Source organism: Habropoda laboriosa, unplaced genomic scaffold (assembly GCF_001263275.1).
Source record: "Habropoda laboriosa isolate 0110345459 unplaced genomic scaffold, ASM126327v1 scaffold153, whole genome shotgun sequence".
NCBI lineage: Eukaryota > Metazoa > Arthropoda > Insecta > Hymenoptera > Apidae > Habropoda > Habropoda laboriosa.
The window spans coordinates 400,742-416,636 of record NW_017100272.1 but is presented as its reverse complement, the minus strand read 5'-3'; the positions used below and the strand labels follow the sequence as shown (position 1 = coordinate 416,636).

Below are 15,895 nucleotides of genomic sequence, written 5' to 3'. Positions count from 1 at the left end.
AATCCCCGCAAAAAACGGTGCCCGTTCCCCACGGGGACCGTAAGCCGCCCGTGTGGCGCCTGCATCCTTGCCAGGCGTACGACAGCCAACGACAATGGCGATCCCGCCGCTGGACCCCCGAGACACCGGCGGAATCTGTCGCGCACACCGGGTGACCCATTTAGAACGCATCTCTGCCCCGGTGCACCTCGAACAACAGAGTTGAGAGAAACTTTTTGTCTGATGTCGTGGCCTGTTAACTGGGTTCGCCCTTTTTAATGGAAATTCAAGCTCTCCGATTTGTAATGAGAAATGAGTAAATATTAATAATCTTTCGATAAATTAAGTATATTGTGTCTTGAGTATCTGTGAATCAACGACGAGGTAACTTCTTAACTGTGTCCCCCTTTGAAACAGAAATTGAAGCTCTCTAGTTTAGAATTAAAGGGAGTGAAAATTAGCGAAAATTCAGGATTAATAATCTTTCGATGAATTAAGTGTTGTGCCTTGAGTATCTGTGAACCAGTGACGAGTTAACAGATTAATTAGATTTTCGCGCCATTTTCTTCGACCATTTTGAAATGAATGGAAATTAGAATCGACTATTTTAATTTTGAGAAATTCAACTGACATTTCCTCTGTGCTTTACATTTTCAACCTGTTAACCGACTTCGCTTTTTAAACAGAAATTGAAGCTCTCTGATTCGTAATAAAAAATAACTAAAAATGATTGAAAATTAAAGATGAATAACCTTCGTAATAAATGAACCTTTGCCAATCTCACTATCGTACAACGAATGAAAATTAGAATCGACTACTTCAATTTTGAGAAATTCAGCTGACACTACTTTTGTGTTTCACGTGCACAAGGTGCGACGTTTAATTTCTCCAAACGCGATGTTTCAATGAATTTCACGAGGAAGAAGGTGCAAATTGTAAAGAAGGCTATCTCACATGTTACATCGAACGGTACAAACACAGGCACCTAACAAACTGATGTACTACACTGCAAAAAGGCGCTCTAAAAAATATGGTTATCGTTAAAACGACAAGAAGCTCGATAACTGATAATCGTAAAGTGTTCCATTTAATAACTTCAAATGCAAAATTACCGCTTCGCTCCTTTATCAGATAAGCGTTTCGCTTCGTTTCCTCATACGCTCCATTAACACCTTGCCACGCTTGTTTCTCCATTATTACAATAATAAAATGAAAAACCAACCCACGGATATTACCTCTAACTCGAACATAGTATACAGATCGCTCGAATAATTTTCAAAGATGCACCCTGTACACGATAAGACGAACATACTTCCCCAAATTCTGCCCCGTCTCAAAAACTCCAACCACCTACCTGAGTTCTCTCCCGAGCGGCGCGGAAAGAAAGAGAAGAAGGGAAAAAAGAGAAGAAGATCCACATTATAGGAGCCAATATCCGAGGGTGTCGAAATACAAAATGTCGGGGAATCTCCGTGCCCCGGTTATGATTTAGCGGCTCGTAAAGGCGGGCTCGATGTAGGAAAATATTAAAATTGAAAATCCTCAACGGTGATATACGCGTGCGTGATATTGGTGGCCGGCAGCTGTCCCGTTCCCGGAGGTTGTCGCGCGAGAGAAGGACAGCAGGTAGAGAGAGACCTTTTCGCGAGAAGGAAACCCTGGAAAAGAACTAGCCAGGAAAAGCTGGGGGGGATGAGGGAAAGGGATCGGTGACGACGACGCGATATTGTCTCGGTGACTCCGCGTGTCGGGACAATGCTACTTTAAAATATTGTCGAAAGTATAAAGAGGAGAACGGGGAGAAAAGGGTGAGCTGTCGCGAAAGGTGGAGGAACGAAATAGAAAAGGGTGAGAGAGGGCGAGCATGCGTGATGGCGGAGGGTGTCGCGCCACTTGTCGCGAGGACACACGTGTCGCAGGCTATTGGAGTTAGGAGAAGGGTGACTCTGAAGTCACCCCATACGTGCCATTTCCTATTCCCCTGCTCTCGCTCTGTCTTTCTCTATTTTTTGGTTGCTCACTTTCACCCGCCTATACGCGGGGACTTTAAAGTGAAATAAATTAGAGTCGATGCTCGGTGAATAACTCTCTGTGTCCTCTCTCTCTCTCTCTCTTCGAACCCCGTTCCTCGTCCACCGTAGATCCCTGCAACCCCTTTCAGAAGGGAGAAACTCGCCTCGATAATGCCCTCCCTCTCTTCGTACGTCCTATGATCGCGGTTTCGACGCATTTGTCACTACGTTTATTGCGGAATGCGATATTGAAAGAGAGATACGTTGCGGAGAGAGAGAGAGGGGGGGGGGATGTTTATATGGTGGCACGTTTCTGGAGTCGATTCAATTTTTTAGCCGTACCTCGACGATTGTAACTTGGAAATGTCTCTTCTAGGTGGTGTGCGATTGTCTGTTACGTCGACGTTGCAACTGGTGTTTGGTTTATAGAATGTTTCGCTGTTTGTTTCAGCTGTTGGGCGAACGTACGGTGGTTGGAAAATGTTTGCGAATGATTGGGACATTTTTTTGCTGTTTAACCCTTTCGCTGCGAAAGGAGTACATTTCCATTCGTAAGAACTGTGAAACAAATAGTCGTGAAATTATTGAGATCCAAGGAAAGTATATTTTTATCAATGTATCGTCACCTTGATACTGTGACAGTCTGAAAAATCGAAGTTCAGTAATTAAATTTCACTTTCTTTCGATGCACTTCCTTCCTTATTTTCGTAAATTGCAATTTTCTTGAGAAGTGTATTAGAGTCCTTCCTTATTTTCGTAAATTGAAATTTTCTTGAGAAGTGTATTAGAAGTCACATCTTCCTGCAATTATGCTATGCTAAAAGTGGACCAGTTAAAAAAAAATACCTAGCGACTAAGAGATTGGAACACACTGTGAATTAAATTTGAACAGTCATTACAAAATTCTTAAGATCCCGAAAATGTTCATTTTTATTGTTATATCGTCACCTTAATACTATGACAATCTAAAAAAATCGACATTCGGTAATTAAATTTCACTTTCTTTCGGTGCACTTCCTTCCTTATTTTCGTAAATTGAAATTTTCTTGAGAAGTGTATTAGAAGTCACATCTTCCTGCAATTATGCTATGCTAAAAGTGGACCAGTTAAAAAAAAAATACCTAGCGACTAAGAGATTGGAACACACTGTGAACTAAATTTGAACAGTCATTACAAAATTATTAAGATCCCGAAAATGTTCATTTTTATTGTTATATCGTCACCTTAATACTATGACAATCTAAAAAATCGACATTCGGTGCACTTCCTTCCCTATTTTCGTAACTTAAAATTGTCTAAATAAGCGTATTAAAAGTCACATTTTCCTTACAACTATGCTACGTTAAAAGTGGGCAAGTTTAAAAAAAATACGAAAATCGACATTCAATAATCAAATTCCACTTGCTTTCGTTGCACTTCCTTCCTCATTTTCGTAACCCAACATTTTCTGAATAAAAATACCAAAAATCATATTTCCAAAAAAAAAAAAGAATACCCGATGACTGAAGTCAGACAACTCCAGAATGCGGCAAACATTTGCCTACCACGAAACCCTTAATTTTCAACGATACGTCAACAACCGTTTCATCCAGCACAGCGTGCGGCAGCGAAAGGGTTAAGAATAATTGTAAACGATTAAGATACCGTCGCGTTGGATTTACACGAAAGAACTCTGAACCAAGAGGAATGTGTCGAAAAAGTTGACGCAGCTTCTACCGGATCGTTCGCATTTTCACCTCCGCCGGATAATGACCCGTGCACGCACACAATTACGCGCAATTTGTCGCACTTATCGAAGCGCACATCGTGAACGGCCGGTACGTGCGCGCAGCTCTCTTTCGTGAGCACCGGTTCACCGTCGCGAGTTTGCACTTTGCATACGATATTTCAAGGTCGTGGAATTTTTAACTCCCGCCACGAGAGAAGCACCGTCGATCGATCTTCCTTCGCTCTCCTGAAATTCCTTCCGCTTATTTTTACCTCGCTTTGAGTGACACCTTTCACTTCGACCGAATTAAAAAAACCAATAAATACGACATACAGCTGCATCGCCGATGATAAAACAGTCTTTTAAAATTGATATTTTCATCGAGGTGTATTTCGAAACTTTTCAAAATTTCCATCTGTGTATACAGTTAATAATTTTCTCGTCGAGATTAAATTCATTCTATGTGGATTTCTCTAAAAATATCGAAAAAGTAGCTGAGACTGTGCTCTAAAGATTCTGGACCAATTTTCGTCCGACCTGAACTTCCCGAAATTCACCTCCCGCTTTGAGTGACACCTTTCACTTCAACCAAATTAAAAATGAAACAATAAATAGGCTATACAGCTGCATCGACGATGATAAAACGGTCTTTTAAAATTGATATTGTAGTATCGGGGCCTCCATACCCAAATAGGAAACTTCTAAGGGAAAGTAGAGAGGGAGTAGTTGGCGTAGTGCGCAAAGCCTCGGCTTGCTAAGCCGAAGGTCCCGGGTTCGATTCCCGTTGGGTCCCTAAAAATTTTTCCGTCGATTATTACAATATTTTCATCGAAGTATATTTCTAAACGTTTCAAAACTTCCATCTGTGTATAGAATAACAATTTTCTCTTCGAGATTAAATTCACTGTACAGATTTCTCTAAAAATGCCGAACAGGTGCTCCAAAGATTCTGGACCAATTTTCATGGAACCTAAAGAACTTCCGAAAATTCACATTTCCACGCAAGTATTACCTTGACGAGTGGACGGTGTTCTCGGGCCACCATTCGGTTCTCGCCTGGTTAAATTATTCAAAAGATCGGAATCTTAAGGGTGAGCTGCTGAATTATTAATTTATAGGCGTTATTGAGTGCGTGTGGAGGCTATCTCGATACCGGTACGCATTAGTCAAACGTGTGTGTTCGGGGGCTGTTGTTGCGGCGTGTTTCGATCAAGAGTAGTGACCGTGGTCGATTCACCGCTTTCGTATTGTTAATATCTTTGTAAAAGCGAAGGAACAGCTAAAGGTGGCAGCTGTTTCCTGACCAACGGAGGAAAAGCTGTCCCTCTCTCACCTGCTTGCCCTCAGCCGCGCGATACTAATTGCCAGATAACGTCCATGGCGATGTTTCCTTTTCGCTGCGACACGATTTCGTGTACCATCGATTCCACTCTACGCGCCATTTCACTTACAAACACACACACACACACACACACACACATTGTTGCGTGGGTATATTCTTCCATGGTTACACACTCTTTTATCTTTAGACTTGTATGCAAGTTACATGTATGTGTATGTATGTAGAGTGAATAGGGGAACGAAGACGTTCGCGGTACCGTATCGTTTGCATCGTAATTGCGTGTCGCCCGCGTATCGGTACACGCTGATCCTCGGGACAAGGAAAAACGTGTTATTAGAGCACGATGAGGGATTACATTGTCACGGGGACGAGTGGTGTAATCCTACGTAGCCGGACGCGATAGTAGGTACCTTTTGTTCGAGCCACTTCTTTTTTTTTTTTTTTATTCTCTCCTCTTTGGTATTAATGAGATGTATCTGACGAATGGCAGGGGTTAATCGTCGCTGTTTATGATCCTTTTGTTGTCACGTCACGTTGCTGGATAGCGCATGATTGCGAAATGCAATATGTAGGATATGGAGGACGTGTTAACCCGCGTAGGATTTTTTAATCGCTGCGTTAGCCTGGATTATTCGTTGTTTTAATAGAGAGTTAGCGTTGTATGAGAAGGATAATTACGGTTGATTGCGATCACCTCGTTTCCCATTTCTAAGTGCAACAATGAATTGTAGGATACAAGAACTGAGAATTCAGTATTCAAACGAATACATTCGTATGTGTTCAATAGGCGAAGAAGTGGACCCACGTCCTTTTTTCTCTCGACTTCAATTTGGAGCTGTTGCGAAAATTCGAATATTCGGTGTATTCGAATGTTCGAATACCGATAGAATTCGGTTTTCAACTTCGAAATGTGTGAAGTATTCGACGCAATCCGAAATTCAACACTTCGAATATTCGAATTATCCGAGTAAAGTATTGGTATTCGAATTATCGGAATTATTCGAAGTATCCGAACTATTCGAATTATCTGAATTATCCAAATTACTCACATTACTTGAATTATTCTCTATTATCCGAATAAAGTATTGGTATTCGAATTATTCGAAGTATCCGAACTATTCGAATTATCTGAATTATTCGCATTATCCGGATTGTTCACATTACTTGAATTATTCTCTATTATCCGAATAAAGTATTGGTATTCGAATTATCCGAATTATTCAAAGTATCCGAACTATTCGAATTATCTGAATTATCCAAATTACTCACATTACTTGAATTATTCTCTATTATCCGAATAAAGTATTGGTATTTGAATTATCCGAAAAATTCGAAGTATCCGAACTATTCGAATTATCCGAATTACTCACATTACTTGAATTATTCGAATGATCCGAATAAAGTATTGGCATTCGAATTAGCCGACTAAAGTGTTGGTATTCGAATTATCCGAATAAAGAATTCCTATTCGAATTACCCGTATAAAGACCTGGTACTCAAAATCATCCAAATGATTCGAACAGTTCAACTATTCGAAGGTTTACAACGCGAATTCTACCTCCGTGCTAAAACGAATCGTGGCACAGTTCTCCATGGACCACATCGCGTTTCAGGAGAAAACCCGTGCAAGAAAGCGACTTCTACGGGATGTACACGAGATGTTGGTTCTCGGTACTCGCGATGCTGTGAGGTAACGGTGCAGGTCCGTCGTCGAAACCGCACAGCGGCGAGTACGGAAAGTTCATGCGTATGTACTTACATACGCCGATCTATCCCGTCGCACGCAACGTTCGTTTTTCGTCGCATCGCGTTTCAATCTCCTCGTGGTTCGTGCACGCACAACCGGAGATAATATTGTTCCGTGTCGCGGAAACGCGAATTTCGCACGCTCGCTCCTACCAGTGATATTCATAATGTGACGCCATTTATTCATCATTGTCTCCGCGTTTCCTCCTCCTCTGTCGTTTTTCCAACATTTCCATCGTTCACGGGGCGGGGAAAGAAATAATTGCACGGCGATAACGCATCAATGGAGAAACGATTTTTCCCGTAACTCGCGTTGCGTGTGCCGTTGTAGTTTTCCTTCGTTTCAGACACTAAGTCGATCCTCGTTGCGTGATCTCGTTCTCGTGGAAAAACTTTGTCATGGTTATCCTGTGTTAAGGTTTCTTTTCTTAATTCGAATTTTTGCACAGGGATACACGCCTCTGCATATAGCGATGCAGTTCGATCACGAGAACATCTTCAATCTGTTGGTCCAGGTGTACGGTGAGTTGTCGGCATCGTTTTCAATGTAATTCCATTATTTATACGCTTCTGGTAATTTGGTATTTGAGTAAATTTCTGCTGTTCAGAGTTGACACCGTTGGATAGATCGATTTGCCCACTGATCGAATAGATTCATCTCTTTTTGAAGATTTTAAATCATTTTTCATAGCTACTCGGTAATTCTTTCAGTAGGCAGTGTCGCGCACCCGCGAGAAAAGTGTCACAAGTGGAAAATTTTCTATTTTATTGCTCGCAATAGATTCTAATACAAAAATTCACCGTCAGAAGTTGAACTGTAATAATTGAGCTGAATAAATTTTATCTGACGCATGTGTCACGATGTCAATTTAACTGTAATTAACCCTTTTAATCTCACGAGCCGATTTAGACCAATTCTAGTCACCTCGGGGAATTTATCCAGCCGATGTCCTTAATACAGAAAATTTCATCTAAATATCTCAAAAACTGTAGCCTTTAGAATTTTTTCTCTTCTTTCTCCCTTAGCAATTTAGAGTAATTAAATTTCCCCACCTAATTTTCAAAACTGGAAATTTTCTTTTCGCTCTCCCGAAAAGCTTCCATATTTTCAGCACGTGACACTTCTCTCGCGGATGTGGCGATATATATTACAAAAACTAGAGTATTCCCATTTATTTACTGTGAAAGAGAAAAACGGAGGTAAGTCAAGATCGAAGAATAGCGACCAGTATCGTAGTCCCCCACTTAAATTCCCATGTCGACCGATAAATATGAAGAAGAAACAAACTATTCCCCGTCGTATCCCCCTACATTCTCTCTCACACGCGGTTTCCAGGTGCGAACCAAGAGATACGCGACTACAGCGGGAAGAAGGCGAGACAATACCTGGTCTCTCAGGAGGCCGCCGTCAGTCAGGACACCTTCCGCAGTAAGTACCGCGCTGTGCTCATCAAACGAAACCCTAAGAGAAAGAAACAAGATAAATACATTTTATTAGCCGCGTAAAAAGGCAATAATCGACTCGTAAATGTAAAACACTATCGGGGCGCACGATCGAGCGAGATCTTATCGTCGAGGCACCGCGTAAATGAGACGCGTCCAAGTTTCATAATCTTCAGCGCAAAAGGAAGCAAACCTTCGCGAATCGTTTAAGCAAATCGCCAACAATAAATTACTCCCTATCTCTCTGTGTATTATTTTTTCTTCTTCTTTTTCTCTGTAATTTCTCATTGAAACACTTTATGTTTCTCCTTTTACGCGCGATCAATTATCTCCTCGATAGGATCGATGGATTTATTAATTTCTCGATAATAGCCTTCTGCCTGGGGAAATATATCGTAATGAAATAGAGACGCGTTAGATTGAATCTTACTTGCGAATAGTTTATAATTCTTGTCGTCGGAATGTTGGCGATTGAAGTTAGGCAACGTTAAGAGGCGAACACTCAGCCGCGAAAGAGGGGAAAGTGTGTTCTCTGCACTGTGCATTGTTCTCCCTCGGTAACGAGAGGATTCCCCTCTGTCGTACGGATTGTATTTTAAAAAGCGCCGCGTTCTTGCCGATTTAATTAAATCGTTCTCGTTATATAAATCGCTCGGGCGATCGTACGCCTGCGGGCCTGAAAAATACGAGATCGTGTGTAACTTGTCTACCGCGGTAATGAGCTTTTTGTTGTTCGAGAGTTATTGCGGAATTGATGAATAACTAATTCCGAGCAGACCTTAGAAGGCCTTCTTTCACCGTCTCTACTTATTGCTCCGTGTATATTCAGTTTTAGATTTTAATTAGCATTCGGCTTTAACCCTTTCGCGAACAGCGAGACATTAACAGTTTACCGACGTGACCATCGGTAGATAAATAAAAATGACAATAATTCTGTTACGAAAGGGTTGAAGAAAGAATTCAAGATTTACGTTCGTTGTCTGTAAAGAAGGTCTTTCTACGATCTCAACTTACTCCCGAGTGTATTAAATTTGGAATTTTAGTTGCAATTCTTTTTTAACCCTTTCGCGAATAGCGAGACGCGTATTCACTCGAGCACTCGAAGAAATTAAAAATTAATCACATTTACCGACGTGACCATCGGTAGATAAATAAAAATGACAATAATTCTGTTACGAAAGGGTTGAATAAAGAATTCAAGATTTACGTTCATAGTCTGCAAAGAAGGTCTTTCTACGATCTCAACTTACTCCCGAGTGTATTAAATTTGGAATTTTAGTTGCAATTCTTTTTTAACCCTTTCGCGAATAGCGAGACGCGTATTCACTCGAGCACTCGAAGAAATTAAAAATTAATCACATTTACCGACGTGACCATCGGTAGATAAATAAAAATGACAATAATTCTGTTACGAAAGGGTTGAATAAAAAATTCAAGATTTACGTTCATAGTCTGTAAAAAAGGTCTTTCTACAATCTCAACTTACTCCCGAGTGTATTAAATTTGGAATTTTAGTTGCAATTCTTTTTTAACCCTTTCGCGAATAGCGAGACGCGTATTCACTCGAGCACTCGGAGAAATAAAAAATTAATCACATTTACCGACGTGACCATCGGTAAATGAATAAAAATGACAATAATTCTATTATGAAAGGGTTAAAGAAGGAATTCGAGATTTATGTTCATAGTCTGTAAAAGTCTTCTTACGATCTCAGTTTATTCCCTAATGTATTAAACTTGGAATTTTAATTGCAAAACTTTCAACCCTTTCGCGAATAGAAAAATTGACAATTGATCACATTTACTGACTGTCGGCAAACAATTCTATCACGAAAGGGTTAAAGAAGGAAGTCGAGATTTATGTAGTCTGTAAAGGTCTTCTTACGATCTCAACTTATTCCCTAATGTATTAAACTTGGAATTTCAATTGCAATTTTCTCAACCCTTTCGCAACCACATTAGAACTCCACCAAAAATTGATCACGATCTATCAATTACAGACACGACGATCTATAAATAGCAATAATCTATTCGCGAAAGGGTTAAAAAACAATTCACAGCCCGCGCTAAATTTCGAACTCGCAATCATAGCAAAAGGTAACACCTACGATCCCTAAACTCGCAGAAATTAGACAAACAGTTACGCCAAATAGATTAAACATTAAACGATACACCACGTAAGAAGGAATTTTCCCTCGAACGATTAAAAAATCTGCCGCGGCTTCGTCGAATGAATGAACTTAATAAACGAACTCGACGTATCCGTGGAAGGAAACACGGTACGTTAAATAAATCTAACGAATGCTCAATCGTCGCGACAGAGCAATTACAGGTTACCGCACCAGGTACACCGCAGTTTGCACCGCTTTCATACGCTTCGTTCTGGTTCAGCCTCGCCTCGCCTCGCCTAGCCACGTCTTCTCGCCTTCTATTTTCACTATCAGCTTTCTTTTGATCGCGCGCATGTCCGTCCTGGGAGAGGAACTCGCCTGCCGTGTCTCGGTGCCGTTTTCTCGCTTCCTAGTTTCCATACTTTTCCACTGGGGAGAGCCAGCATGCTGTCGGGACTAATCTACATGAGGCATTAACTTGTTTTGCGAGCATCGACGACACCTCGCCACGATCCTTCCCCCCGTTCCTGCTCCTCCCCGTTTTTCCCCCCTTTGATCGACAACTAAATTCACCAAGGTTCGTTTCCATTCTTGGTCGGGCGAGAAATCTCCGTGTATCTTCGGCGGTTCGAGAAGCGTCCGTGGTGAATAATTAACACGTTCGAGCAGTTTATACGACTTTTCCTCTGATCAACATTCACTTCTATCGTGTATTACACTCGAGCTTTTACTCAGACGGATTTATCGAACTGCGGGGAGATCTGAGAACGAGTGTTGACAAATTTATCGAGATTTGAGAACGGTGTTTGTGAGGAGGAACTTTTGCGCTCCTTTTTAGAGTTCCGGGTGCGAACGGTGCATACCGGGTGTACTAAAGATGTTGGGATACATTTGGCGACTGTAGGTGGAAATAAGACAAAAATTTCTGTGAATGTTTTCTTGTGACGTAACGAAAGTATGAAACGTGGGGGATGTGACAATACCTCTATAATTTTATTTCTATATTTCTATAATGCTATTTATACATTACTATGATATTTCTCTTAGATCAATGCAAGTGTGTGCTCAAAATTGAGAGAATGCACATTTCACAATTGCAATATTGCATTTGGACAAAATTCCAAAATGCAAATATACTTTCCACGTTTATTTCACCTTTCATTCTTCTGTTAAACCCTTTAACAAAGCATTTATAGACTTTTCGTTTTTTTTTTTTTTCGTTAACCACACCGCCAAAGTTTGTACGAGAAGCTTTAGAACACCCAGTATACACTCTCTCGCGTATATATCGATATACGTAGCTTTTAAAAAACGCTCCCAAAAAATCGCCGATCCAAAAAGGGTAAAATACCTCATTCCACCCATTCACGAGGTACATATTAGGTTGTCCGGAAATAAATTGCGATTTCTGTACATGAGATTTAACCCTTTAATCTACAACAACATGTCAGACTCGCGGCAGAGAAAGCAGTTATATTAATAAGAAAAATTAATTGTAATCCTAATTTTCGTTTTAACTTGTAAGACTAAGGATTCCTAAACGTTACCTGATACAGTACTAAAACATTAAATGGCTGACGCTTAGATGCATAGTCGGAAAAGAAATCATAGGTTAAGGGGTTAAAGACGCGTGGTTTTGCTTAGAATAAATTTATTTCACCGAAATAATTTCCATTAGATTCTGTACACTTTTTCCAACGTTTCGCAAGAGTTTCTATTCCGTTGCAATAAAAATCAGGAGTTCTAGAATGAATAAATTCCACGAAGGTGTTTACAGCATCCTCTTTATTGCGGAAGATTCTTTCTCGCAAAAAGTTGTCGAAATGTTTTAAAAAATGGCACTCTGTAGGGTGTTTTAATGTTTCATAACCCAATTCGTGCATCTTCCGAATCGTGAAGGGGTATTGGTCCCTTACGATTTACCAAACTTGCTTGTTTAACCGAATACATTGCGGCCAGTTTCCGCGGCTTTACGCCCTAATTTAAATTCGTATAAAAACATGGCACGAATTTGCTTCTTGTCCATTGTTACGTTTTTAAGTTGTACTCGGAACAAACGTCGGTAAAAAACAAAAGTGTACCGCGACGTCTACGCGTTCAAATGGTATATTACTTGATGAACGTGAATTTAAAATACGTAGTGTGGAAAAGCCCTAAATATGGCATAACAGAAAACCGCAATTTATTTCCGGACAACCTGATACATCGCTTAACTTACTCCATCAAACTAAAAAGAATCCTCCCATCTGCTCGAAACCTTCATTCACGCAGGATCACCTTCCAGAATTCATCTCGATCGTCTCTCCCGTCCCGTACCCAATATTCGGACGTGTGGTATAATAAATTTCAAAAAAAAAAAAAAAAAAAAAAAAACAAATCGATCTTCCTCTTCTTTCTGAGAGAAAAACAAAACAAGGTGTACAGGTATTCCCGTGTGGCGACCACGCGATCGAAATAGGCAACAGGAAAATGGTGTTTCGGGCCTCTCTTCCTCCTCTGTCCTCTGTTCTCGGTGAGTATCGGGGCTCTGGAAGTATTCTTCTGTTGTAGGGATTACTGCTGCCGCTACGCTCAGGCAAGTTCAGAAGCACACCTCTGCTAAAGTAGTAAAGCGCTTGTGTCGCAAGATTAAAGTAGCCGCACCTTAGAGTAACGTATGACTGTCACTTTTGTCGACGCTGACGTGAGTATTGCGTGGAGAATCCGCGGGTCCACTTCGTATTTCTCTCTTTCCTGCACATCCTCGGCAGAGAATCCTTCGATCTCTCTCGATCGTGTGTGTAGAAGAAACAAATTGTCACTTGCTTCTTGATATTCCTCCGATTATATTGTACGCGTTTTGTTTTTATTATATTGAAAATTTCCTAGTTATATCGGCGACAGTCGAACGATGGACCCGTTCATTCCCGATATATTCCAAAGGAATTTGTGTACGTCCAGTACTCGTGAATTCTTCGCTTCAGCCTTAACGAACCGCACAACTTCGGCACTCTTCTGACCTTCTCACGCTTAACCCTTTCGTTACGGCGGAATTGGTCGCCGATACGCCGCTGAACGAGACCCTTTGCCGTGAGTTTGCGTTTATCGGGACTCTCGGTCAGCTGTTTTCCGCGTTTGATATTTTGTTTTAGAGAGAAATAGATTTTCATTTAACGCAGATCGTTCGTGACAGTGATGTGGTGATAAGTTTCAACCCTTTCATTGCTGCTGGCGCTTAAAAATTGGCACCTACTGTGTTACCGACGCTTTTTGGCGCATCTTTGTCCTAATTTAATTCTCACTTCTACTTTCGCGCATTTTATAAACTTTCGAACGATATGGAAAGAAAAAATTTTGCGCACTAAAATCGGCCGCACCGAAAGGGTTAATCGACACTTTTCCAAAGTGAATGCATCCCGTCTCGATATGCGAGGGCTGTGCTACATCGAGCGTACACATACGCCCGTAGTATACCAAATAGCGTGAAGAGCGTGCATATACGCCCTTAGCGTAGCGAAAGGGTTAAACCTGGCCTCTGTAAACCGCGTAAACACGAAAGTCGCGAAGAGTGGCTGTTGTGACCGCGTGGATACTTTGTTTTACCGTTTGACGTCGTGCGTTTCTTGTTTTCTCCTTTTATCTCTCGTTTGTTTAACGTTGCGTTGCTTGTCGTTGCTAATCGATATTTTACGAATGGAAATCTCTCGCGAGAAGCACAATTTTTCTGCGTGATGTTCTCTCTCTTCCATACACTTCGTCGCACTGTTGGACTGTGACGCAACACGCGTGTAAATAAAGGCAAAATTAATCAACGACAGTGAAAAATTACTCGCCCCGCTTTAAAAAAAGAAAAGAAAAAGGAACGTCTAAAACGATCAATCGAAGTGGCAGTAGTACCTGAAAGCACTCCCAACACTGTAGAAAAGTGTGTCTCTGTGTGATTTAACCCTTTTCTTTTTAATCCGACGACGTGAAACTTATCTCTCGATGTTCGCGCGAGAAGTATCAATTTGTCTCACGTCGTCGGTGTGTGTGTTTTTCTTTTAGTTGAACTCGCGATGATAAAGAGCATGCAATTTTTCTATATTTTTTTTTTTCTCGCGAGCATGAAAAATTCGATCGATACCTTACGCAGCGGTGTTTGTGCACCTTCGAAGATCTAGAAACGGCCGTTTCCGATGCGTGTGTGCGTGCGTTTCTATCAACAGCCGTTTCACTCTTTTATCACACGTTCGATCCTTCTGAAAGTTCACTCAACCTCTTCTTAATCTTCCACTCGATGAGATATTCCACGCGACAGAGCTGTGCTGTGCTGATCAACCGGAGGACACCTTCTCGGCTATGTCCGCGCCCCGGACGTCGCGCGATTTCATGCAACACAGATTCGAAATAACACCAGCCACTTTATATTAACCAGATTAACACCGTCGACACTGTGTCTCTGTCCTGTCGAATGGCTCGTCGGATACCGGACGAGCTTAACCGTACCGCGAGAGCAATAGAGCGAATCCGTACTCTGAATACTTGTTTCACGCGGGGAGAGCTTGTCTTCGATCAGTGCTGAGTGTAATTGAGTTTTTGCTCCAGAGAATTTTCACCTTTAACACTCGGTAGATTTTGTGACTGCAGATACTGGGCAACATGGAGCAACATTAAGACTTGTTAGCAAATAAAAAATGTAACATTGAAGTAGAAACAGAGGAGAGTAATAAACGATGTTTATTGGAAATATAGATTTTATAAATAGAAAATAAAGTCACAATTTATTATGATTACAAGTGTTTAACTTTTCTAATTTTTTTGAAATTTCTTGTTCTCGTAAAGTGCCCACCGAGGGTTAAAGGTTAAGAAATCTAGTTTTGACGGTGGATGCCGGGTCAAATGTGACCCAATGCTGAAATCTTTCGTACGCGAGCGAAGCTATTCTTCTTTTTACTTTACTAGGCGTTATATTGGTGAAAATTATAAAAATTCGTTATCAATACTGCAGCAAATATAATTGCAACATAAGGAGAGTCGTAACTCTGTTTCGAACGCCAACTAAAACAGGACAATTAAGGCCGGGTCAATAGTGACCCGGCATCCGCCATTGCGGAGGTTAAATAAATTTTGCGCAATAGTCCTTTTTTCTGTTAATTTCGAACAATTACCGAGCACTGAATATTGGAGCTCTTTTATTCGTAAATAACCAGCAGCGAGAAAACTTGCGGATACAGCAAGTGCTGTCCTTCTAACAAATTTGCCCATTTGTTTCGTTTATTCAATTCTTTTTATTCTCTAACCAAGATAATTAATTTCCGTTCAATTCTCAACATTCCAATAATTCCCTTCACCGTTCCCGAATGTCCGCGCGCCTGCGGCTTCTCAACGAGGCAGTCTCAAATGATTTTCTATTTTATTTCAGAAATAAAAGCAAGGAAAAAGCATGCAGGTAAGAAATAATCCGCATGGAACGAAACACTAATTAAGTGGAGCTAGTTTACTTAATGCATGCGTAGAGGCCAGTTCTATGGAGTAGTACGACAGTGTTTCAGTAGAATGGTTTCTTTCTTTTTTTTTTTTTTTTTTAAGTTTCT

General features: G+C 40.9%; 1 protein-coding gene across 1 annotated transcript in view; it reads left to right on the top strand.

Moving 5' to 3' along the window:
• Positions 1-15,895, top strand: part of LOC108573527 — a 65,515-nt gene that overhangs the window by 46,407 nt on the left and 3,213 nt on the right. Inside the window, exons 5-7 of the mRNA XM_017935987.1 lie at positions 7,237-7,309; positions 8,124-8,216; positions 15,724-15,750. Of these exons, the coding sequence (XP_017791476.1) occupies positions 7,261-7,309; positions 8,124-8,216; positions 15,724-15,750 (169 nt within the window). The 5' untranslated portion in view covers positions 7,237-7,260. The remainder of the gene's footprint in view (positions 1-7,236; positions 7,310-8,123; positions 8,217-15,723; positions 15,751-15,895) is intronic.